The sequence below is a fragment of the Garra rufa genome, chromosome 14 (genome assembly GCF_049309525.1).
Source record: "Garra rufa chromosome 14, GarRuf1.0, whole genome shotgun sequence".
Lineage (NCBI taxonomy): Eukaryota > Metazoa > Chordata > Actinopteri > Cypriniformes > Cyprinidae > Garra > Garra rufa.
In genome coordinates, this window is record NC_133374.1 from 35,041,123 (window position 1) to 35,068,589 (window position 27,467).

The window sequence follows — 27,467 nt, forward strand, 5'->3', positions numbered from 1 at the left end:
TTATTGCTGTTAAAAGTGGATCTACAGGCAATTGACTCATAGGGTGTCCTAACTTTGTCACACATGGCCTTTCCCTCTTGGCTGTATTCTTCTTAAATAAATAATGACCCTGTGTGATATGTCATGTGATGATGTTTATCTGAGGATTTATTTTCCAAATTTCCAAAACCTGCCAAGGACCAGATAATGTTTTATTATGTCCTGATACAGAAAACCATGAAATTCAATAGGGTGTCCTAACTTTTTCACATGACCTGTGCTACTTAAGACAAATTTCAAGGTACCAAATGAAGTGGCCACTTCTCAATACAAGTCACAGGTATTTTGAATTGATACAAGCATGAGCCATTATTTATAACGGTCACATGCTGTATTTCGTGGTTGTTCATACACAAATACGCAAATAAGAACATTAATCCAGGGTTTAGGAATGTATTGTAAAATGTCACATTTTTAGTACAAGTGCAAGTTGTGAAACAATGAAGATAACATGGGACTGCATTAATCAGGGGGTTAGAAATATTTTATATTTTACATTTAATATTTTATAATATTTAGGTGTTTCCTACTGTATAATCTAAAAGAAATAATTTAGTTCCAGAATGAATCAAGTTTGACACTTTATTCACCAGGTAGAGCTACACATATAAATTAAAGAATTAAGAAATAAAAGGTCAGTCCAAAATCATTTACACAAAAACATAAAAGCATAAGTCAAAAATGCATACCTGGGAATAGAAATAAAACTGTTTTGGCTAAAGATTCTCTTTTCACTCTTTTGCCAGTCTTCCTTAAGTACCCACATTAATTCCAGAAAAATCTTCAATCTGATATTACGCAAGAAGGGCACAGCCTTAAAAACAGAGAAGAGTTTCCCTAATTTTTTAAATCTTCATGATTATGATCTGATCTGATGTTAAAAGAATGACATCATTGTACCAATCACACAAACACATTTAAAATGTACCAAACATGAAGGAGAGAAACAGTCAGTCTCATTCACTAATAATTGCGTAGCTGATTTGTTTTTAGCACATTCAAACCCCTTACGAAAACATTCACAACGAACACGTGTATGCACACAATTTTGTTCTCAACCTGGAGTATTTAAAGTGAGCAGCCGCGTGCACAAAGTTAGTCATTTGCATAAACCACGCCAAAACCAACTCCATATGAGGGCCTTCCGCACTACAGCATTTCGTCAAACATGCGCCTCTCTACAGACACACTCTCCTTGAGCAATGCCAAGTGCGCAGTCCTCAAGACCAGTTCAAACACAATAAAAATTCTTATACAAACCTCTCGTTAGCCAACTGTACATACAGACGAACCAAAATTTATTCGGACACCATCAACATTTCTTACATCATCAGTTTATAAAATGGTAAGAAAATATGACAAGAACTCAGAGTTAAAACTGTGTCAGAATAAATTCATCTTGATAATCAAATGAATTATAGTCAAACCAAAATGTATTCAGGCACCTTCAAAATTGCCCACATTATCAAATGTCATTCGCTATAGTTTAGAAAATGGTAATAAAATATGACGAGCTGCGTCAGAACAAATTCATCTTAATAATGTCAGATAACTTTGATAGAAAGGCATGGTCAGGTCAAAGTGTCAAATCAAATGTTTGGTCCAATTTTTATCAATTTTACTGGTAGTCCACTGTATTAAGATTTTTTGGGGGTATAATATGTCACAGTTTACTTTATTTTGCTATCATCACTTACATAAATGAACTACACCCACTAGTAAAATAAAATATCAAAAATTTTATCTGGTGTCTGAATATTTTTTGCTTTGATTGTATATGCATGCATTGTTATTCAGAGAAACCTCTCATTTTTTGGTGAATCATGAATTCAATCAACGTTTTTATGCAGACTTCATGTGTGTACGCATGCTTAGTGAATGAGACAAAATAAATTCACTCAGTATTCTATATATATGGCACACAGACATTCTGAGTGAACTTTAAATGGAAGTAACAAGGAACTCTGTACAAGGAACTCTTCTGCATTCTTTGCTCAGTTAAATGTGAAACCAGGTTTATTATTTTATTGTGCGTTGTTCGTTTTCGGAAAAAGATATGTAGTCCATTTAGCTTCTTTGCTATATTACTTCAGTCTTCAGAAGCCATACAAAAGAAATTACTTTGCTATATTTGACCTCAGCAGCATCTCTCCCCATTGCTTTCATTGCACTGTATGAGCAAAAGCAGCATCACAATCTGTCAAACCATTTTTTTTTTTGGAACAACATAGGGAAGTATATTCTGGCAAGTTTCATTTTTTGGGGAATAATTCCTTTCAATGCAAAGGTAATAGGGACATCTAAAAGTAAGCCTTAGCCTCTAGATAAGAACAGTTAAAAAAAAAAAAACTTATCTAGGCTCCTGAGAGACCATTGCTGATTTCCAGTAGTTTTATTAAAGGGGTCCTATTATGCTTTTTCAATTTTTGAATTTTAGCCAGTGTGTGGTATGTGTGTTTGGGCATAAAAAACATCTACAGAGTTGCAAATCTCAAAGTCCACTCCAAAGGAAGATATATAGTTTTTAAAAAATACTTTTTCAAGAACTACAACGAACCACCAAGCATGAGAGCATGTTCTAGTGCACCCCCAAAACAAAAGACTTTGTAAAAGAGCATAATAGGACCCCTTTAAATTTATTATATTGAAGACTAAGAATAAAAAGAGCAGCATACTTTGGAGAAAAACTGGAGCATCAACATCACCATTTACTTCACTTCAATGTCATATACTTATTTTTTGGCACTTTTATTTATGATTTCTTTTTTAATAAGAATCACATATATAATCATGATTCCTTCATCCTTCAGTAGTTTGATCCTTTTCCTTAAAAAAGTTCAGTCAACCGTACATGTCCACAAGTGTCAACAAATGTCCAAGTCCCATCATCTTCCACCCAGACAAACAGTGGTAATAATAAATGTGACCTCACAGAAATCTCACCTGGAGCTCATTGCAGTGTGTTCACCCTGTCACCTGCTCTGAGTTCCTTCAACCCTGTTTTGCTGAGATGGTGCCTCCTCATCTTCAGTTGACGCCTGACGTCACTTGATGCGATGCCGCACCAGTGAGGACTCGTCTGTAATCTCGCCGTCTCTGTGCCGTCGGCAAGGCAGTATGAGCATGATGAGGAGTACGATCAGAACCAAGGCACATATGCCCATCAGACCGTACGCGATCACCCACATCACCGGCTCCCTAAGAGACACGCCACTCGTGCAGTCTGACGCTATGCCCTCAGCTAGGAACGGCCCGGCGATCTCTGCAAATGGCACACCACCGTTTTCTGTTGGAAAGACAGAAGAGGTATTTACAAAAGTAACCATAAAAAGATAGGTGCACTTGGATCTCATACATCTTAAACTTAAATTACCTGAGGCCACTTCACAGTTAAAGGGTTAGTTCACCCACAAATGAAAATTCTGTCATTAATTAATCACCCTCATGTTGTTCCAAACCTGTAAGACATTTGTTCGTCTTCTGAACACAAATTAAAGGGGTCCTTTTATGCTCTTTTACAAAATTTGGGGGTGCACTAGAACATGCTGGTGGTTCGAAAAAATGCATTATTTTTCACATAATTTACATTATTACAATAACTTTCTCCCCAGCCTGGCACAAGTGGCTCAATTAGTTCCGGGCCTTCCGAAAAACAAAGTGTGTTGTGATTGGTTAGCAGTCCCACTGCATTGCGATTGGCGAACAGCTTAGACAGCGTTTCAGTCCTGCCACGCCCCTTCCCAAAGCAGTAAGTTCAGTGTACAACTGTTAGCCCAAGCTAGACTAAAGTGATTCTTATGCTTTAAATATGGATATTTTTCTTACAAAAACACATCGGTTCGCTACAGGAGGCTGTTAATGAATGTCTTACAGGTTTGGAACATGAGGATGAGTAATTAATGATAGAATTTTCATTTTTGGGTGAACAGGAAGGTTTTTTTTTTTACTATTACTGTAGTTAAGCATATTTTTCATGGAGCTCTACTTTTTAGAATGTTTTTATTTTGGTAAACTTCATTACATTCCAAAGCATAGTATCAAAGTTTTTACTCCATTATCTTTTATTAAATAAATAAATACAAAAATGATATTTTGCCTTGTTATTTGAACAGAAGGAATCACCGCTTCCTCTGAGATGCAAGAACAGTTCTTTGTAATGAATTTCTGGAATGAAGTGATTCACAAGTCACTCATCTGACTGAAGCAAATTTTGAGTCAACAAATCATTGATTTAATGGTCTGGTCAAAATGGCTGAGAACCCAGATATCATCAAAGCTTAATTGTGTGTGTGACTAGACTGATGGTGCAAAAAGTTACTAATAGCGAATTTTACTATTAATTACTGTAAATATTAATATGGGCTGTTTAATCTCATTGAAATGCTTGAACATGGAATGTCTGCATTTGTTTGTCATAGTATGTATGGGGTATGCTATTATAGGTAAAATAACACAAATTATTGGCCATGCATATTCAGGTGAATCTCAATAAATTAGAATGTCAGGAAAAAGTTTATTTATTTTAGTAATTCAACTCAAATTGTGAAATAAATTCAATGCACACAGACTGAAGTAGTTTAAGTATTTGGTTCTTGTAATTGTGATGATTTGGCTCACATTCAACAAAAAACACTAATTCACTATCTCAACAAATTAGAATACTTCATAAGACCACTAAAAAAAACATTTTAGTGAATTGTTGGCCTTCTGGAAAGTATGTTCATTTACTGTATATGTACTCAATACTTGGTAAGGGCTCCTTTTGCTTTAATTACTGCCTCAATTCAGAGTGGCATGGAGGTGGTCAGTCTGTGGCACTGCTGAGGTGGTATGGAAGCCCAGGTTTCTTTAACAGTGGCCTTCAGCTCATTTGCATTTTTTGGTCTCTTGTTTATCATTTTACTTTTGACAGTACCCCATAGATTCTCTATGGGGTTCAGGTCGGGTTAGTTTGCTGGCCAGTCAAGCACACCAACACCATGGTCATTTAACCAACTTTTGATGCTTTTGGCAGTTTGGGCAGGTGCCAAATCCTGCTGGAAAATTAAATCAGCATCTTTAAAAAGCTGGTCAGCAGAAGGAAGCATGAAGTGGTCTAAAATTTCTTGGTAAATGGGTGCAGTGAGACAGTGGACCAACACCAGCAGATGACATTGCACCCCAAATCATCACAGACTGTGGAAACTTAACACTGGACTTCAAGCAACTTGGGCTATGAGCTTCTCCACTCTTTCTCCAGACTCTAGGACCTTGGTTTCCAAATGAAATACAAAACTTGCTCTCATCTGAAAAGAGGACTTTGGACCACTGGGCAACAGTCCATTTCTTCTTCACCTTAGTCCAGCTAAAGCCGCTTTTCCACTATCGGGCCGAACCGTTCTCAATGCTTAACCGTTCTGTTCCGTGCCGATCCGGGCCAGTCAGCACAGATACGGTTTGATTTTCCACTGTGGTGCAGATAATGGAACTCTTTGGAATGTAAATACAAATGCGTCAAATCGTTGCCTTGGTAACGCAAGAGTAGACAGCCCCACTTCTACTGTTATTGTCCTTTTGGACGCGATATGTATGTTTGAGTTTTTTTATTTTTTCCCGGCACTGTTTTGAACTTTTCTTAATGGCCTTCTCTGCAAGACACTGCGCTATAATTTTAAAAACTTTTCGTTTCTCTTTGCACCCTCCAGCTGTTGTTGAATTTTTCTTTCTGTCCAAATATCAATATTAGAGCAAATGTTCCACAGACAAAGGTGTCTCAGCCATTTATATTTATATTTACCGTATCTGCTTACTGCGCATCCGCTTAGCCATAGACAGAGCCATAGAGAAACTGGTAGCCAGGCAACAGCGTGGCGACGTCATGCACACGCATTTTACCAGCCCGGTTCAGCACGGTTGTCTAACCGTGCCAAGAATTCCGGGCCGAGAACGGTTTGTAATCGTTCCGTGCCGTACCAGGCTCAGGTGGAAACACAACTGGAACTGTACCCAACCGTTCTAAGAACGGTTCGGCCCGATAGTGGAAAAGCGGCTTAAGACACCTCTGACATTGCTTGTGGTTCAGCAATGGCTTAACAAGAGGAATACGACAACTGTAGCCAAATTATTTGACAGGTCTGTGTGTGGTGACTCTTAATGCCTTGACCCCAGCCTCAGTCCATTCTTTGTGAAGTTCACCCAAATTCTTGAATCGATTTTGCTTGACAAGCCTCTCAAGGCTGCGGTTCTCTCGGCTGTTTGTGCATCTTTTTCTTCCACACTTTTTCCTTCCACTCAACCTTCTGTTAACATGCTTGGACACAGCACTCTGTTTGTGGCTTACCCTCCTTGTGAAGGGTATCAATGACTGTCTTCTGGACAACTGTCAGATCAGCAGTCATCCCCATGATTGTGTAGCCTAGTGAACCAAACTGAGAGACCATTTTGAAGTCTCAGGAAACCTTTGCAGGTGTTTTGATTTGATTAGCTGATTGGTATGTCACCATATTCTAATTTGTTGAGAAAGTGAATTGGTGGGATTTTAATAAATGTGAGCCAAAATCATCACAATTAAAAGAACCAAAGACTTAAACTACTTCAGTCTGTGCACTGAATTTATTTAATACACAAGTTTCACAATTTGAGTTGGATTACTGAAATAAATAAACTTTTCCACAACATTCTAATTTATTGAGACTCAATTTATTGAGTGTATTTGTTAGTGTAAAGTTTCCTGATTTGATAGTGTATAGCCTTTACCGTTTACTGCAGTACTTGATTTTTATCATTCATCCACCACTGGTTATAGGCATATTGAAGTAATAAATATATAAGGACAATGTGTGTTGTGGTAGATAATATTAAATTAGAAATAGTTTTCAGGCTCTCTCTTAAAGTGTGTCCTGATGTAGACACTGTTGTATATCTAGGACTGTTTCTATCAGAAACAATTTTAAGATTTGAATTTTACATATAAACCTGCACCTCCTTGAACCCACCTACCTGCACAAGTGCTAACAGCAAAGCCCACCCTCTTTTGTGCACGGTCAAAGATGACGTAGAAGCCCTCCATCACAGTGGCTCCAATGACTAAGCCATTTGCTGAAGGGGAGATACCGAAACGGAAACAGTCCAATGTGCCGTCAATATTAGTGACTGGCTGGACGTACAGCTGCAGAGACAAAATTTGGTGTCAAGAGAAGAGCAAATATGTGCAATACTGATATCTGGTGATTTTAAGAAAGTATGTAACTTCATATCAAAAACCACAAAGTATATCACTGAATGCAATATAGTGATAATGAAAAAGCTGTTCATAAGAGAGCTCTTAAATCCTAAACGAGAAAATTAATGACATATACTTTCAAAACCACATCTTAATGTAGGCTTATTTTTATTTCAATTTCTGATTTGTTTCGTTTAAGTTTTTTTATTTTATTTCTAGTTAGTAGTTTTAACACTTCAACATAAACTAAATGAAAATTAGAAATGTTGCCTTGGAAGCTAACCGAAATGTAAATTTTAATTTCAGTTATCAAACATCTTTCAATAGTTTGCAGTGCGCAAATGCAGGTGGCCAATACAAGTGCTCTAGAAAGTTTCATTTGTCCAGTGTCTATGCTATTTTTCTCCAGAAGTTATGACTGATAAAAATATTTGTGCTCTTTTAAACTGCGGCTATCTCATAAACTTCTCTCACAAGCAATTGTCAATGAGAACATCTGTTGTTGTTGAGGTGGCCCTGTTATGGATTTTTTAAATGACCTTTTATGCAGTGTGTAACATCCAGCAAAGTTTTAAATCTGAAAGTGCACTGTGTATAGTCTCTCAAAAGAAAGAGTCAACTCTTAAATTAGTAGTTTTTAAAATGCATCCCAAGCTGACGTCAACATGAAACATTAGCATATTACCCACCCACTTTTTGTGCACGCAAACCCGGAAAAACTTGAATCTAATCTGGTGATGAAATTCACCTTCACCTTGTGTATGTGTAAAAAATGAAGTATAATTTGGAATTTAGGGAAAGTCCTGACCTGTGGGAGAATGGTGATGCGGAAAGACAGGCTGGTGTTTGTTGCTCTGAGGTAGATTGAGATTTTTGGAAAGAGCCTCCATGGTGTTTCGCCTCTCATCCAACATGCAAGCTTAGTGCCATCAAAAAACCCCGAAGAGAAATCCTGAATCTAGCAGAGCAGGAGAGAACAATCAATTGTAACTGAGGAGTCATTTTGAAGATTAAGCCCCTTAAACATGCACAAGATTGTGTATGTGAGGCAAGTTATTTTCCAAAAAGGAAGGTCATACCAGTGATGTTTGCATAATGGCCTCCACCACAGCACTAAACACATTCCCAGGAAGTCGCAGTAAAGTCGTCCCACTATCCACAATGGCTTTATCTGAGTTGTACTAAATGAAACGACCAAAGGGAGAGAAAAATCAGTCAAGGCCTCCATCAAACAAAAAGCAATATCTGCTCTGCTCCTTTCAGGATTTCATAAACAAGATCACTACATTCTTAGTAGTGATATTCTCTGCCGTATATCTTAATGAATGCTGGACTTACTCCACTTGCAGTCTTTAAAGGTACAATTTCAGCTCACTCTTGGAGCCACGAGTCACGACTCTTTACTGTCCCCATAAGGTCAAATAACCACTGTGGTTTTAACACCATCACTATCTAAAAGGATGGACTAGATTTTCTGGTTGAACTGGCTTTATTCAAAATAAATACCTAGTTCTGCCATGAAATATGATGCAGGCTGACTGGTTGTTAATGTAACTGATGATATCACAGAGTTATATGACTTGGCACAAGCTGATCGGCACAAGCTGATGTTCATGTTGCATACGCAACCAATGAGCTTGCAGCTATTTAAATGACTGGTAGAATTTACTTGGGCATTCCGCAGCATGCTTTCAGAGTTCCTCTGAAACCCTCCACCTTCCCCAGCTCCACCTGTATAGATCTGCTACGGGTTATTTTATGCTGTTTGAGCAGCAGCAGTATGTCTTAAATACTCACAGCACCGTATCGTCATATGCTTTGGCAGAAGCAAATTCTGTACTTGCTTGCAGCAGCAGCAGCAATAATCTACAACTACAGCAATAACCAACAGCAGCAGCAATTCAGCAGCAGCAGCAGCGTAGCAGATCCATTATCCATTACCATGCTAAACTTTTCAGAGTTGTCATGACAGAAATACTTTCATACTTTCTGAGTTGGACTGTGTCATATACCTCTTTGCAGTCTAGGTTTAAATTTTGGGATCCAACTTCAAGCTTCAAGACTTCCACTTGATAGTACCATTCTTCTAGGACTGGCGTGTACCAAACTGAACCCCGGTACAAGGTGGGCTCAACTCCTCCCATGATCTGAAACATGACACAAAGACATCAAAGCAGGTAATCTGAGGCATTCCATCTTCCTTTGTATGAAAACCTTCTAAAATATTAACAATAAATTAATAAAATCCCCTGTTGATTAGGTGCAATAATTTTTTTTTTTTTTTTTTTTTTTTTTACAGTCACTTGATTGAAAATTGATTGAGTGATTGTTTTCATATTTGTGACCCTGGACCACAAAGCCAGTCTTAAGTGGCATGGGTATATTTGTAGCAATAACCAAAAATACATTGTATGTGTCAAAATTTAAAAAAATGAGTCTTATGACTGGTTTTGTGGTCCAGGGTCACATTAAAAGAAATGCTGCTGCTCATTACTTGTTTTATACAAATGTGGGGTGTTTTCTACTTTTAATTAAATGTATTTAATGTTCATTTATCTGTTTATCTGTCATCCTTATCGATAAAAGTAGTAATTCTTTGTATAAAAATTTGAAAATGTACTAATCAATCAATCAATCAACAGAGGGAAAAAAATGTTGACAGGAAAATAAAAGTCTCAAATCCGACAGAACTGTTTTTTTGTTTTTTTTTACTAACAACAGCATGGCTCATCTACCAATTTATCCTTGGCTTCTAAGAATATCAGATAAAGCAAAAAATTAATAAAAATAATAATAAATACAATTTAAATGGACTTTCTGGTGCTTTTAACTTCTGCAAATAGCATCCAATTAAGAGGCTAGTCAAATATTTCCAAAAGGCTTTGGACGTTGTTCAGCGGTGGACACAGGACACACCCCTCCCCACCGTGCTTCCCATCTGCTCCTCTCTGCGGGACACGTGGCCGCCTCTTCTTCCAGTGCTCCCGTATTGCTAACAGAATGTGCCAGCAGCAGGGGGCTCTCTTTAGCTTAATTAGCTTCTCACTAACGAGACACGCCGTCCTATAGGAGGCAGCGGAGGTGTGAGACGCAGAGACGCGCTGAGCTATTATGTTTCTTGAGTAGTGCTGAGAAACCCAATCTCATCTGTCCTTGAGAGGTGTTAACTGATCTGATTTATGAAAGCAGGAGGCCTGAATGCTACCTACGGCACCAACTCATATGTTTAAACTCCAGTTTACCTGTTAATAACATGAGACCCCAGTCTCAAATGTTTCACCAAGGGGCCAATTTTGATCAGGGCCTCAGGTTTTGTTTTTAAATACGATTTAAGAACTGAAATTGATCCTACAATTATTAACTTTTCAAATTGATTTTTTGTGACTGAATTAATAAATATTAATACACTAATCTTTGACACTAATCTTGACATAGGATTATAATTTTTTTTATACTTTTCTTCAAACATCTGCCATGAAAAATATGACCTACTTCTGAAGTTTAAGAAGTCCTGTAAATAGTACATGAATAGTTTTCATGTTCAAACATGATCAAATTGGTGTACACACTACAGCAGTGGATTCATTTTTAACTAATTTGGATTGTTTATTATTGTAGTTCAGTTCAAGACTACTTCTGGTCTGATACACACCAGGCTGCCGCCCGCTGGGTCAGCTGTAGTGCTGGCAGAGACTCCTGCTCCACACATCTGGAGAGAAAACACATCTGGAATGCCGGTCTGTCTCACAACAGAGTTGAAGAAGGGCTCCACTGATGGGTCAGGCTGAGAGGAGAAAAATACTAAATTCATCCTAAGGAAATTTTTAAATACATATTTTCAAATAATATAATGCTAATGCTTAAACACAGTACAAGTCAGTATTTGTATTGAGTATTTAGAATTAATTGACAAAAAGGTGACAAGGAACAGATGGTAAGGAAAAATATGCTCTCATAAAAGTAAAAAAAGTCTCTAAAAGAATAAAAAAAAAAAGTGATACTATGGCACAGTGATATATTACAAATATACCATGACACTGAATAATTACCATAATCATTTACCCTGGTACATGGTCCTTCAAAGAATATCAACGTACCTTTACATCCTGGTAGTATTTGGTACTTTCTTTGCCATACCATTTAACAATACAAAATATGTATTATCCATTTTATCAATTATTATTCATTATATCTGAAACATGGCTCTTAATAACAGCAAATATACACTGACGTAAAAGATGATAATAGCAAATATAGCACTGATGTTTGAGGATCTGAGCCACACCTTTAAGGCACCATAATTTAACACGTGACAACCATAGCTGAGCTAAATCAAACAGTCGCACCAAATAACACACCTTTTCTCAATAACACCTATGACTTACCCGAGCTAATAGAGGATATGCAAGTCCAAGAATTCCCTGCCAGTTGATTCCAGGCAGAAAGAAGCCTTCTGAGGCGAGGATTGCGGCTATGTTGATGGTGATGGCACCATTGGGCCCTTGAGGAATGGTGATGTGGTCAGTTCCCAGTTCCCCCTCCCATTCTCCCTGTGTGTATTTTACTGCAACTCCCCTCCCGGAGCTCTGATACGTATTGGAACTGAGCAGAACATAATAACACACTGCTGAACTTGCAAACATGACTCACTGACACACGTTAAAATACTTAAAATATTGTAATATAATGAATGTAAAGGTTTTGTCTGGATGCTGTGTTATAAAAAAATGTGATGTAGTGGTAATGTGTGTTTTGATGTTACAGTACTTTGTTGTAGTAGAATGAGATATTGGGATAGAATCTGTTATACTGGTGGGATTTAAGGATTTTATCTTACAATACTCTGTTACAGTAGTGTATGATGTAACTAAAGATGTGTACAGTGCGCAGTTATACAGTAGTAGTGTGTGATGTAGTGATTGTGGACTTGCAGTACTCTGTTATACAGTATAGTGAGTGATGTAGTAATTGTGATCTTACAGTGCTATGTTGAAATAGTGTGTGATGTGATCTTACAGTGCTCTGTTAAAGTAGTGTGTGATGTAGTGACTGAGGTCTTCCAGTGCTCTGTTATACAGTAGTAAAGTGTGATGTAGGGATGTGATCTTACAGTGCTCTGTTATAGTAGTGTGTGATGTAGGGATATGATCTTACAGTGCACTTTTATAGCATTGTTTGAAGTAGGGATGTGATCTTACAGTGCTCAGTTGTACTGTAGTGTGTGATGTAGGGATGTGATCTTACAGTGCTCTGTTAAAATAGTGTGTGATGTAGTGATTGTGATCTTAAGCTTCTGTTAAAGTAGTGTGTGATGAAGGGATGTGATCTTACAGTGGTCTGTTATAGTAGTGTGTGATGAAGGGATGTGATCTTACAGTGGTCTGTTATATTAGTGTGTGATGAAGGGATGTGATCTTACAGTGGTCTGTTATATTAGTGTGTGATGAAGGGATGTGATCTTACAGTGGTCTGTTATAGTGATGTGTGATATAGGAATGTGATTTTACAGTGATCAGTTATAGTAGTGTGTGATGAAGGGATGTAATTTTACAGTGATCAGTTATAGTAGTGTGTGATGATGGGATGTGATCTTACAGTGGTCTGTTATAGTGATGTGTGATATAGGAATGTGATTTTACAGTGATCAGTTATAGTAGTGTGTGATGAAGGGATGTAATTTTACAGTGATCAGTTATAGTAGTGTGTGATGAAGGGATGTGATCTTACAGTGGTCTGTTATAGTAGTGTGTGATGAAGGGATGTGATCTTACAGTGGTCTGTTATATTAGTGTGTGATGAAGGGATGTGATCTTACAGTGGTCTGTTATATTAGTGTGTGATGAAGGGATGTGATCTTACAGTGCTCTGTTATAGTGATGTGTGATATAGGAATGTGATTTTACAGTGATCAGGTATAGTAGTGTGATGTAGGGATGTGATCTTACAGTGGTCTGTTATATTAGTGTGTGATGAAGGGATGTGATCTTACAGTGGTCTGTTATAGTGATGTGTGATATAGGAATGTGATTTTACAGTGATCAGTTATAGTAGTGTGTGATGAAGGGATGTAATTTTACAGTGATCAGTTATAGTAGTGTGTGATGTAGGGATGTGATCTTACAGTGGTCTGTTATAGTGATGTGTGATATAGGAATGTGATTTTACAGTGATCAGTTATAGTAGTGTGTGATGAAGGGATGTGATCTTACAGTGCTCTGTTATAGTGATGTGTGATATAGGAATGTGATTTTACAGTGATCAGGTATAGTAGTGTGTGATGTAGGGACGTAATTTTACAGTGGTCTGTTATAGTAGTGTGTGATGTAGGGACGTAATTTTACAGTGGTCTGTTATAGTAGTGTGTGATGTAGGGATGTAATTTTACAGTGATCAGTTATAGTAGTGTGTGATGTAGGGACGTAATTTTACAGTGGTCTGTTATAGTAGTGTGTGATGTAGGGACGTAATTTTACAGTGATCAGTTATAGTAGTGTGTGATGTAGGGACGTAATTTTACAGTGGTCTGTTATAGTAGTGTGTGATGTAGGGACGTAATTTTACAGTGGTCTGTTATAGTAGTGTGTGATGTAGGGATGTAATTTTACAGTGGTCTGTTATAGTAGTGTGTGATGTAGGGATGTAATTTTACAGTGATCAGTTATAGTAGTGTGTGATGTAGGGATTAGAGTTCGGATTGGGCCGCATTTTTCTGTCCGAGCCCGGCCCGCGTCCGACAGAGCAGTAACCGAACCCGACCCGAGCCCGACAAGCATTAAGATATTTATGTCCGAGCCCGATCCCAGCCCGACACAGTTAAAATCTCTTTTTTTTCTCATACTAATGACACATGCACTTTTTTTGTGTGGAAAGCCCGCTTTTATTAAGCAACTGTAGGAAAGCGTTCGGAAATGTCAACAGATGAGAGCATCAGTGCACACTGGGCAAAAAGCGCCGTTATAACACAGGCGCACTATCGCGCTGATGTGACCGAGCCCGACCCGAACCCGAGCATCCTTTCTAAATATCTGTCCGAACCCGGCCCGGCCCGTCGGGTTCCGTCGGGCTCGGCTCGGGTATCCATCCTCTAGTAGGGATGTAATTTTACAGTGATCAGTTATAGTAGTGTGTGATGTAGGGATGTGATCTTACAGTGCTCTGTTATAGTGATGTGTGATATAGGAATGTGATTTTACAGTGATCAGTTATAGTAGTGTGTGATGAAGGGATGTGATCTTACAGTGCTCTGTTATAGTGATATGTGATTTTACAGTGATCAGTTATAGTAGTGTGTGATGAAGGGATGTGATCTTACAGTGCTCTGTTATAGTGATGTGTGATATAGGAATGTGATTTTACAGTGATCAGGTATAGTAGTGTGATGTAGGGATGTGATTTTACAGTGGTCTGTTATAGTAGTATGTGATGTAGGGATGTGATTTTACAGTGATCAGTTATAGTAGTGTGTGATGTAGGGATGTGATTTTACAGTGATCAGTTATAGTAGTGTGTGATGTAGGGATATAATTTTACAGTGATCAGTTATAGTAGTGTGATGTAGGGATGTGATTTTACAGTGATCAGTTATAGTAGTGTGTGATGAAGGGATGTGATCTTACAGTGGTCTGTTATAGTAGTGTGTGATGTAGGGATGTGATTTTACAGTGATCAGTTATAGTAGTGTGTGATGAAGGGATGTGATTTTACAGTGGTCTGTTATAGTAGTGTGTGATGTAGGGATGTAATTTTACAGTGGTCTGTTATAGTAGTGTGTGATGTAGGGATGTAATTTTACAGTGGTCTGTTATAGTAGTGTGTGATGTAGGGATGTGATTTTACAGTGGTCTGTTATAGTAGTGTGTGATGTAGGGATGTAATTTTACAGTGGTCTGTTATAGTAGTGTGTGATGTAGGGATGTAATTTTACAGTGATCTGTTATATTAGTGTGTGATGTAGGGATGTAATTTTACAGTGGTCTGTTATAGTAGTGTGTGATGTAGGGATGTAATTTTACAGTGGTCTGTTATAGTAGTGTGTGATGTAGGGATGTAATTTTACAGTGATCTGTTATATTAGTGTGTGATGTAGGGATGTGATTTTACAGTGGTCTGTTATAGTAGTGTGTGATGTAGGGATGTAATTTTACAGTGGTCTGTTATAGTAGTGTGTGATGTAGGGATGTGATTTTACAGTGGTCTGTTATAGTAGTGTGTGATGTAGGGATGTAATTTTACAGTGGTCTGTTATAGTAGTGTGTGATGTAGGGATGTAATTTTACAGTGGTCTGTTATAGTAGTGTGTGATGTAGGGATGTGATTTTACAGTGGTCTGTTATAGTAGTGTGTGATGTAGGGATGTAATTTTACAGTGGTCTGTTATAGTAGTGTGTGATGTAGGGATGTAATTTTACAGTGGTCTTATATTAGTGTGTGATGTAGGGATGTGATTTTACAGTGATCAGTTATAGTAGTGTGTGATGTAGGGATGTAATTTTACAGTGGTCTGTTATAGTAGTGTGTGATGTAGGGATGTAATTTTACAGTGATCAGTTATAGTAGTGTGTGATGTAGGGATGTAATTTTACAGTGATCAGTTATAGTAGTGTGTGATGTAGGGATTAGAGTTCGGATCGGGCCGCATTTTTCTGTCCGAGCCCGGCCAGCGTCCGACAGAGCAGTAACCGAACCCGACCCGAGCCCGACAAGCATTAAGATATTTATGTCCGAGCCCGATCCCAGCCCGACACAGTTAAAATCTCTTTTTTTTTCTCATACTAATGACACATGCACTTTTTTTGTGTGGAAAGCCCGCTTTTATTAAGCAACTGTAGGAAAGCGTTCGGAAATGTCAACAGATGAGAGCATCAGTGCACACTGGGCAAAAAGCGCCGTTATAACACAGGCGCACTATCGCGCTGATGTGACCGAGCCCGACCCGAACCCGAGCATCCTTTCTAAATATCTGTCCGAACCCGGCCCGGCCCGTCGGGTTCCGTCGGGTAACTTCGGGCTCGGCTCGGGTATCCATCCTCTAGTAGGGATGTAATTTTACAGTGATCAGTTATAGTAGTGTGTGATGTAGGGATGTGATCTTACAGTGATCAGTTATAGTAGTGTGTGATGAAGGGATGTGATCTTACAGTGCTCTGTTATAGTGATGTGTGATGTAGGGATGTGATTTTACAGTGATCAGTTATAGTAGTGTGTGATGTAGGGACGTAATTTTACAGTGGTCTGTTATAGTAGTGTGTGATGTAGGGATGTAATTTTACAGTGATCAGTTATAGTAGTGTGTGATGAAGGAATGTGATTTTACAGTGGTCTGTTATAGTAGTGTGTGATGTAGGGATGTGATTTTACAGTGATCAGTTATAGTAGTGTGATGTAGGGATGTGATTTTACAGTGATCAGTTATAGTAGTGTGTGATGAAGGGATGTGATCTTACAGTGGTCTGTTATAGTAGTGTGTGATGTAGGGATGTGATTTTACAGTGATCAGTTATAGTAGTGTGTGATGAAGGGATGTGATCTTACAGTGGTCTGTTATAGTAGTGTGATGTAGGGATGTGATTTTACAGTGATCAGTTATAGTAGTGTGTGATGAAGGGATGTGATTTTACAGTGATCAGTTATAGTAGTGTGTGATGTAGGGATGTGATTTTACAGTGATCAGTTATAGTAGTGTGTGATGTAGGGACGTAATTTTACAGTGGTCTGTTATAGTAGTGTGTGATGTAGGGACGTAATTTTACAGTGGTCTGTTATAGTAGTGTGTGATGTAGGGATGTAATTTTACAGTGATCAGTTATAGTAGTGTGTGATGTAGGGACGTAATTTTACAGTGGTCTGTTATAGTAGTGTGTGATGTAGGGACGTAATTTTACAGTGATCAGTTATAGTAGTGTGTGATGTAGGGACGTAATTTTACAGTGGTCTGTTATAGTAGTGTGTGATGTAGGGACGTAATTTTACAGTGGTCTGTTATAGTAGTGTGTGATGTAGGGATGTAATTTTACAGTGGTCTGTTATAGTAGTGTGTGATGTAGGGATGTAATTTTACAGTGATCAGTTATAGTAGTGTGTGATGTAGGGATGTGATTTTACAGTGATCAGTTATAGTAGTGTGTGATGTAGGGATGTGATTTTACAGTGATCAGTTATAGTAGTGTGTGATGTAGGGATGTGATTTTACAGTGATCAGTTATAGTAGTGTGTGATGTAGGGATGTGATCTTACAGTGCTCTCTGTTATAGTGATGTGTGATATAGGGATGTGATTTTACAGTGATCAGTTATAGTAGTGTGTGATGTAGGGATGTAATTTTACAGTGATCAGTTATAGTAGTGTGTGATATAGGAATGTGATTTTACAGTGATCAGTTATAGTAGTGTGTGATATAGGAATGTGATTTTACAGTGATCAGTTATAGTAGTGTGTGATATAGGAATGTGATTTTACAGTGATTAGTTATAGTAGTGTGTGATATAGGAATGTGATTTTACAGTGATCAGTTATAGTAGTGTGTGATATAGGAATGTGATTTTACAGTGATCAGTTATAGTAGTGTGTGATATAGGAATGTGATTTTACAGTGATCAGTTATAGTAGTGTGTGATATAGGAATGTGATTTTACAGTGATCAGTTATAGTAGTGTGTGATATAGGAATGTGATTTTACAGTGATCAGTTATAGTAGTGTGTGATGTAGGGATGTGATCTTACAGTGATCAGTTATAGTAGTGTGTGATATAGGAATGTGATTTTACAGTGATCAGGTATAGTAGTGTGTGATATAGGAATGTGATTTTACAGTGATCAGTTATAGTAGTGTGTGATGTAGGGATGTGATTTTACAGTGATCAGTTATAGTAGTGTGTGATATAGGAATGTGATTTTACAGTGATCAGGTATAGTAGTGTGTGATATAGGGATGTAATTTTACAGTGATCAGTTATAGTAGTGTGTGATGTAGGGACGTAATTTTACAGTGGTCTGTTATAGTAGTGTGTGATGTAGGGATGTGATTTTACAGTGATCAGTTATAGTAGTGTGTGATGTAGGGATGTGATTTTACAGTGATCAGTTATAGTAGTGTGTGATGTAGGGATGTGATCTTACAGTGCTCTGTTATAGTGATGTGTGATATAGGGATGTGATTTTACAGTGATCAGTTATAGTAGTGTGTGATGTAGGGATGTAATTTTACAGTGATCAGTTATAGTAGTGTGTGATATAGGAATGTGATTTTACAGTGATCAGTTATAGTAGTGTGTGATATAGGAATGTGATTTTACAGTGATCAGTTATAGTAGTGTGTGATATAGGAATGTGATTTTACAGTGATCAGTTATAGTAGTGTGTGATATAGGAATGTGATTTTACAGTGATCAGTTATAGTAGTGTGTGATATAGGAATGTGATTTTACAGTGATCAGTTATAGTAGTGTGTGATATAGGAATGTGATTTTACAGTGATCAGTTATAGTAGTGTGTGATATAGGAATGTGATTTTACAGTGATCAGTTATAGTAGTGTGTGATATAGGAATGTGATTTTACAGTGATCAGTTATAGTAGTGTGTGATGTAGGGATGTGATCTTACAGTGATCAGTTATAGTAGTGTGTGATATAGGAATGTGATTTTACAGTGATCAGGTATAGTAGTGTGTGATATAGGAATGTGATTTTACAGTGATCAGTTATAGTAGTGTGTGATGTAGGGATGTGATTTTACAGTGATCAGTTATAGTAGTGTGTGATATAGGAATGTGATTTTACAGTGATCAGGTATAGTAGTGTGTGATATAGGAATGTGATCTTACAGTGATCAGTTATAGTAGTGTGTGATGTAGGGATGTGATTTTACAGTGATCAGTTATAGTAGTGTGTGATATAGGAATGTGATTTTACAGTGATCAGGTATAGTAGTGTGTGATATAGGGATGTGATCTTACAGTGCTCTGTTATAGTGATGTGTGATATAGGAATGTGATTTTACAGTGATCAGTTATAGTAGTGTGTGATGAAGGGATGTGATCTTACAGTGCTCTGTTATAGTGATATGTGATTTTACAGTGATCAGTTATAGTAGTGTGTGATGAAGGGATGTGATCTTACAGTGCTCTGTTATAGTGATGTGTGATATAGGAATGTGATTTTACAGTGATCAGTTATAGTAGTGTGTGATGAAGGGATGTGATCTTACAGTGCTCTGTTATAGTGATATGTGATTTTACAGTGATCAGTTATAGTAGTGTGTGATGAAGGGATGTGATCTTACAGTGCTCTGTTATAGTGATGTGTGATGTAGGGATGTGATTTTACAGTGATCAGTTATAGTAGTGTGTGATGTAGGGACGTAATTTTACAGTGGTCTGTTATAGTAGTGTGTGATGTAGGGATGTAATTTTACAGTGATCAGTTATAGTAGTGTGTGATGAAGGGATGTGATCTTACAGTGCTCTGTTATAGTGATGTGTGATATAGGAATGTGATTTTACAGTGATCAGGTATAGTAGTGTGATGTAGGGATGTGATTTTACAGTGGTCTGTTATAGTAGTGTGTGATGTAGGGACGTAATTTTACAGTGGTCTGTTATAGTAGTGTGTGATGTAGGGATGTAATTTTACAGTGATCAGTTATAGTAGTGTGTGATGTAGGGACGTAATTTTACAGTGGTCTGTTATAGTAGTGTGTGATGTAGGGACGTAATTTTACAGTGATCAGTTATAGTAGTGTGTGATGTAGGGACGTAATTTTACAGTGGTCTGTTATAGTAGTGTGTGATGTAGGGACGTAATTTTACAGTGGTCTGTTATAGTAGTGTGTGATGTAGGGATGTAATTTTACAGTGGTCTGTTATAGTAGTGTGTGATGTAGGGATGTAATTTTACAGTGATCAGTTATAGTAGTGTGTGATGTAGGGATGTGATTTTACAGTGATCAGTTATAGTAGTGTGTGATGTAGGGATGTGATTTTACAGTGATCAGTTATAGTAGTGTGTGATGTAGGGATGTGATCTTACAGTGCTCTGTTATAGTGATGTGTGATATAGGGATGTGATTTTACAGTGATCAGTTATAGTAGTGTGTGATGTAGGGATGTAATTTTACAGTGATCAGTTATAGTAGTGTGTGATATAGGAATGTGATTTTACAGTGATCAGTTATAGTAGTGTGTGATATAGGAATGTGATTTTACAGTGATCAGTTATAGTAGTGTGTGATATAGGAATGTGATTTTACAGTGATCAGTTATAGTAGTGTGTGATATAGGAATGTGATTTTACAATGATCAGTTATAGTAGTGTGTGATATAGGAATGTGATTTTACAGTGATCAGTTATAGTAGTGTGTGATATAGGAATGTGATTTTACAGTGATCAGTTATAGTAGTGTGTGATATAGGAATGTGATTTTACAGTGATCAGTTATTGTAGTGTGTGATATAGGAATGTGATTTTACAGTGATCAGTTATAGTAGTGTGTGATGTAGGGATGTGATCTTACAGTGATCAGTTATAGTAGTGTGTGATATAGGAATGTGATTTTACAGTGATCAGGTATAGTAGTGTGTGATATAGGAATGTGATTTTACAGTGATCAGTTATAGTAGTGTGTGATGTAGGGATGTGATTTTACAGTGATCAGTTATAGTAGTGTGTGATATAGGAATGTGATTTTACAGTGATCAGGTATAGTAGTGTGTGATATAGGAATGTGATCTTACAGTGATCAGTTATAGTAGTGTGTGATGTAGGGATGTGATTTTACAGTGATCAGTTATAGTAGTGTATGATATAGGAATGTGATTTTACAGTGATCAGGTATAGTAGTGTGTGATATAGGGATGTGATCTTACAGTGCTCTGTTATAGTGATGTGTGATATAGGAATGTGATTTTACAGTGATCAGTTATAGTAGTGTGTGATGAAGGGATGTGATCTTACAGTGCTCTGTTATAGTGATATGTGATTTTACAGTGATCAGTTATAGTAGTGTGTGATGAAGGGATGTGATCTTACAGTTCTCTGTTATAGTGATGTGTGATATAGGAATGTGATCTTACAGTGCTGTTATAGTGATGTGTGATGTAGGGATGTGATCTTACAGTGCTGTTATAGTGATGTGTGATGTAGGAGTGTGATCTTACAGTGCTCTGTTATAGTGATGTGTGATATAGGAATGTGATCTTACAGTGCTGTTATAGTGATGTGTGATGCAGGAATGTGATCTTACAGTGCTGTTATAGTGATGTGTGATGTAGGAGTGTGATCTTACAGTGCTCTGTTAAAGTAGTGTGTGATGTAGGGATGTGCTGCTCCAGCTACAGCAAAATTGCTGCTTCCAGTATCAACCAGGATGTTCAACTGCAAAGACAGAAAAACTGATGTCATTATCTTATGTATTAACATATAACTGGTCAGTTTTTTAATGTATTAGTTGCACAAAGTTGTTTACACCGCGCTCTTGCATAGCTTGAACTTTCGTTTAGGTGCGTCAATCCATTAAATCACTTCATAACAAAACAACGATTCGCACTCACATGTAACAGTCTTTACATTTAATTAGCCATTTTTTCACCAACAGGGCATGGACACACACGTTTCGTCTCACAGGCCTTCTTCAATGTGTTGTTCACACTAAAGAAGGGCTGTGAGCAGAAACGTTTGTTCATGTGAGTGCGAATCGTAGTTTTGTTTTTATTTATTAGTTGGAAATTTTTTTCAAAGGAATGCTTTGCATTAAATACAGCTCATGATCATCTGTGACATGCTGTTGATTACCACAGAAAATAAACAACATCCCCCTAAAATACCATATAGTTGTTTTATACCATATCTTTATTTTTTATGATCATCAATTTGAAAACTTAAATTTCAAAATAAAATTAATTATATACTTATTAATCAAATTAGTCATAATCAGTTTATATCTGATTTATATATTTTATGCTCACTTGTCAACCACCTAAATACCATCAAACGCTGCTGGCACAGAGCCCTCCAATTTAGCCTCTCCACACATATGTTTCTGTTTGCCAGGCGCTTGTGAGGCGGTCACGGCAGTTGGAATAATGTTGTTGGAGCGCTGGTTCAACGAGGGGGAACTAATGAGATAACAGAGCTGTGCCATCTCACCCAGTTGCCAAAGAGGCCATTATGGGCATTCCTCATCGTTAACGCCATCATAATATACACACAGATCTGCTCCACTGCACTGATCCTAACAGCTTCATTTAAAAACACTTAAACTCTTAAACCCAGGAACGCATTTTAATGCTGTGTTTGAATTAAACGTTATGGAAAATCTCAAGTTGTTATTAAGTAATGATTTTTATATGTTGTTTTAAGGAGGAGAAAAAGTGAGAAAGATTGGCTTCAGCTACGTTTGAAATTGAATACTATTGTTATATAGTACATTGTACATTGTCCAGTTATGAATACAACACATTTGCACACTATCCACACGTAACCAATGATAATGGCTGGCTATTTACACATGAGGCGGCAAGCTTCATTTAATAACTTTCCTTTAAGGAAATAATTACTTGTTACGGAAATACTATACTTAATCAACTGAGTGTAATGTTTTCGGACCCTTAATTGCATATTGTAGTTTAAATTTATATTGAATGCAAGTTTTTTTGTCTCACTTAAGTGCTAAAGTTACTTCTTTATTTGGTATTTTAGACTTACTTTTGTTGTCTGAAATATAGATAAAGTATACTACCGAAACACTGATGAGCATTTATGGCCAATGTTATGTTTAACTTAAAGTAAAGTGTGTTAAGAAACACTGTCATTAAAGTTTATGTTTAAGTGGCTTTTTTTTTCATTAATATTATATTATCTGCAAGTACTATCTACAAGTTATTTTTTAAGGGGGTATAAGATTTAAAGTAGCCACATACTTACAGTACACTTCTTTTTAACAAGGGTTAAACATTACAAATCATGGTTATTTACATTAATAAGTAAACTGATTAGAACAAGCTGCTGTCGCTTTGTAAAGTATTGCGGAAATAGAATGAATCGTATGTTAGACCTTGTTTTTGCAGGGTTTGAAAGAAATTCAAGAGGAATAATCTTCTTATTGTGCTTAACTAGAGACCTTTCCAAATAAGCAGAAATGTGATCAGAGTTGCCTGTTATTGTGTGTAATTTCTCATTCCTTGACGGCTTTAACTCAACAAGACAATTATTAAGTACAAATTCTCAGGCAAACAGCACAAGCGTTGTTTCCCACCAGGCTACAATCTTCGGTCTTCAGTGGAAAAACACAGAAACTGTTTGTGGTTATTCAATTAAAGAATGCAAATTATCATTGCTATTGTAGGTATTATTTTCGAAGCGATGTAAAATTACTCCTAAAACCAGTAGTAACAGTGATCCTTGGCCTCACCAATACTAAGTCTGGAGGATACATTAAGGACACTTTCTTCACTTTGGCAATGTTCCTGCCACTTCTTGTCTGGTATGAAAAATCCAGCCATGCTACAGTCATGACTACTGGCTACTTCCAGTAAACACGAAGTCTGTCCGCAACAGGGCCCTGGCACACACATACTTCTCTTGGTTCCAAGAATCTGGCCCCTTCCCTGTGCTTGTCTCTCCCTGTACTCCTCCTCACTGCACTCCCATGGCTCTTCTACTGGTGAAGCGGGCTCTAATCACCCCTATCGAGGTGGCTTAGCTAATTGGCAGGCGCTCTGTCACTGGGAACGCATCTGCTACCTGTTTGTACCAATTAGCAGATGTGAGCCACTCCAGTCCGACGCCTCCGCACATACGACAGATTCCGCAATTAGTGGCTCGTTTAGAAAGAGCGCCTCAATTAACATGAGTACCCTTAATTACATATTCGCAGAGGATGCGGGAAGATCCTGGCCTCTTGCAGTTCACCTTACTCATTCAATTGTGATGAGATGAGAGAATAAACATGATGTTCAGTGACACTGCATTTCATTACAATATTTCCAGAGAGACACGCCACGTGACGAATTATGATCACTTATATTCAAGCTTGATTTTCTAAAGAGAGAGGAATGCAATTGAATGCATCCATTTTTGAACTGAATTTAAGTAGTGATGTTTGTTTTGGATGAGCCCTTCATTTTTAGCTTTAGGAATTTCAACAAACCTAAATCAAAATGCATTTTAATGTTTTTGAGTAGCATAAAGACAAACAAAGCCTTACCAAACAAAGTCTTAACAACATGATGAAAAAAGCCTCATTAAAAATTCTTAAAAAGGAATCTTTCTAAAGTAGTTTGGCATAGACTTCTATGACTGTGTGTAACAGATAATTTTACCCTAAATATCACAAGGCAAGATAAGTTGTAAAAATGTTTATAGATTGATAATTTGAGATTTTTTCTTTTTACACCCTTTTACCTTGAAAAATACATTTTAAAACTTAGGCTTAAACTAGAAGTTATTTGAGATGAGAAGCATGATATAAAAGCCTGTAATTCTGTACTGTTTGTAGTTTTGAATTAGCAAATTCTGCCTTTTATGCTCATACAAAATAAGTTGTTTCTTTCAACATAACTTCTGATGTTCATTCATGTTTATAATGTGCTACAACTTGTAGTAAAGAGGAAGACAAGAGGCATGTACAGCAATCTGTTGGTTGCCTCAATAATATTGTGCTTTCCCTGGCTCACCTGTTATCCAACTGACACGTGCAGTGACTACTTAGGCCAAATATTTTGGCCAAATTTGTCATTCACTTTGAATCCATTATCCGTGCCTTTCTGAATAGTGTAATAAGGCACATCCCTACAAATTATTAACCAAATTGTGGGGAGATTTCATATTTCACAATTTCGTTACGAAGTTTTTGATAAGAAAGAGAAACTGATAACGGCAATACCAACTGACCATAAAGCCTGTACAGAGAAGTGGACACACGCGCCTCCTTCAGGCCCTAATCTGAGTCAGCTGCTCTCATTGAGGGGCCTGCTGTCATGTGAACCCATGTGAGTTGGCTCTTACATATTCTCAGCACAAAGATCAAGGGCTCTTTGGTCTCCATCCTGCGCCCAAGGCATCTCATAGAGACTTTCACATCACATGCTTCTTGAACTGATATGCTCTTAAAAGGTGAAACACTGCTTTGAGATCAGTGTAGCCTACAGTACCCATCTACTCTGATGTTTAACAGCTGATCAGAAATCAGCTGAGTTTTAAACAAAGCTGTGGAGGTCAAACCATATGAAAACTGTTGAAACAGATGAAGTACAGCGGTCTGAAATATATGTGGACACTTAAGTCACAATCACAAATGTCTTATTTTCATTATGTAAAATATAAAATATAACACATTTTCTCAGAATTATAGTAACTTGACTCTTCTATCTTAACTCTAACTGGTCCCAAAGAAACTGTTGTGAAATTGCTTCCTCTTTTGTGGTTATGTGTGTCTGTGCTATCTTTCTTTAAAATAAATAATGGCTGATTTGATGTTTGGTTATCTATGAACGACATTCATTTGTTTGTGAGACTTAAATGTCCACATACTTTCAAATAATAATGCAGAATCTAGTTAAAATATTTAAAAGCTCCGATGTAAGACAGTTACAAAATAAATAAATACACCGTTACAAAACACTTAACGTACAAAAGGAAAAATGAAAGTGAAAAGAGGTATCAAAATGTAAAAAAAAAAAAACATACCGTTTGTCCCGGAGTCCCAATGACCATCTGCATGTAATATCCCCTACCAGAGTCTCCTTTTAAATTATTGATCATGTCCAGAAAGTTGACAATCCCAGCTGGATCTGATGCCAGGGAAAGTCCATTCTCCGCTGAGCTTTTATTCTGGCGCAAAGACCTGAGGTCCAGCTGCACGGATGCGTTGAATTTCCCCGCAAACATTTTTAAAGGTATTTTAAACACTGAATGAGACGTCCAGAAGGAAAGACAAAGTAGCAAAAGCCCGTAGAGCCGCATCTCGCCAAACTTCAAGTTGACCAGACAGACAACACTCAGCTTTGCTTCCAAGTGCAGAACTCTATCATTGATAGTTTCATTGTCATTATTAGTTATGGGAATAATCTTCAGCAGAGAGTATGTGAACCAGACAGATGCCGCAGGGATATAAAGTATGTGTGCAATGTGTTCAATTGATAACTTCCTGAAAAGAGCATTTGACGGATATGACGAGCATATCCAAACATTCCAGCGTTTAATGAGGGCCAGAGACACGGGAAAGGGAAAGACTACTGGGTTGTGGCTTTAAAAGTTTGTTTGCTGTGGCTGCTACAGCATTTTTGAGCGGCTAGGCAGGGAGAACGCTATCGGAACGCCAAGGTGACGTTTAAATGCTTAAGACGACAGTTCTCGATGTTTTGAAAGTCTGCAATGCACAGGGTAAAAAAAAAAATCTTTGGAGAGTAATGTTTAATCTTACTGTTTTAATAAGTAGCCTATTCTAAGAAAGTAAGCACTATGTATCTACAGGTGTGCACTGTTTTCTTAATGTCCATAACCCGTCATCTTCTGATGATTTAGAGCGATTTGAGTTAATATAGGGACTAAAATACATCTGGTAAAATAAAACAGTAGGTTTAAAGTTATTTAAAATAAATAATTACATTTTGTTTGGAGGTGGCGAATTGTTTTGATAGCCTATCTAATGCAATGACATTTATTCATAACATTTTTGGGGGCTCTTGTGTGGGTTATATTATAATTAGATATTAAATATATATATTTATATTAAAAATAGGCTGCACGAGCAGTATTAAAACATTCAGTTTATTGTCTTGCAATACCATTGATAGTCGGATGAGGGCATAGTTTACCGCTCCCCCACCGAACCCCCACTTAACAAACTGTGCGGTAAATGAGGGAGATTATCGGAGTGAGCAGGCTAACAGTTTACTGTCCAAATCGCCTTTACTGGAACATTGCTTCCTAATCTTCGCCGAACCCTGATTGGAACAAGACTTGAGAGGCAAGACAGAGAACCAGTCAGAGCTAAATGCACCGGTCTCATTTTAAGACAACACCCATCTTTCACAGAACCACTGCCATTTTAACACATCACGTTCAGACACTTTTGTGTGGAGAGATGGTGGTTTATATGGCATTTTATATTCGAAGTAATTTAGTAGCCATAATCGTTTGACAAACACTCAAATATGATTAATTCAAATATTTACTGTAAAAAAAATAATAATTAAAAAAATATATATTTAAAGTAAAATCTTAGTAAAAACCT

General features: G+C 37.3%; 1 protein-coding gene across 1 annotated transcript; it reads right to left on the minus strand.

Moving 5' to 3' along the window:
• Nucleotides 1-607: 607 nt before the first annotated feature.
• bace2 (beta-secretase 2) lies at nt 608-26,382 on the minus strand. Its single transcript, XM_073817677.1, has 9 exons — nt 25,919-26,382; nt 21,519-21,607; nt 11,626-11,842; nt 10,893-11,024; nt 9,253-9,387; nt 8,320-8,421; nt 8,049-8,198; nt 7,018-7,186; nt 608-3,325 (listed from the first exon to the last, which is right to left on the minus strand). Exons 1-9 carry the CDS (start codon nt 26,192-26,194, stop codon nt 3,084-3,086), a joined length of 1,512 nt encoding a protein of 503 aa, XP_073673778.1. The 5' UTR covers nt 26,195-26,382; the 3' UTR covers nt 608-3,083.
• Nucleotides 26,383-27,467: the final 1,085 nt, after the last annotated feature.

Excerpts from the sequence above, each read along its gene's own strand:
- bace2 (XM_073817677.1), bottom strand. The coding sequence starts at position 26,194 with ATGCGGCTCTACGGGCTTTTGCTACTTTGTCTTTCCTTCTGGACGTCT. Across the intron at positions 11,025-11,625 it reads CATATCCTCTATTAGCTCGG|CCTGACCCATCAGTGGAGCC; the intron begins GTAAGTCATAGG and ends TTCTCCTCTCAG. Across the intron at positions 3,326-7,017 it reads TGCTGTTAGCACTTGTGCAG|AAAACGGTGGTGTGCCATTT; the intron begins GTAGGTGGGTTC and ends TCTTTCCAACAG.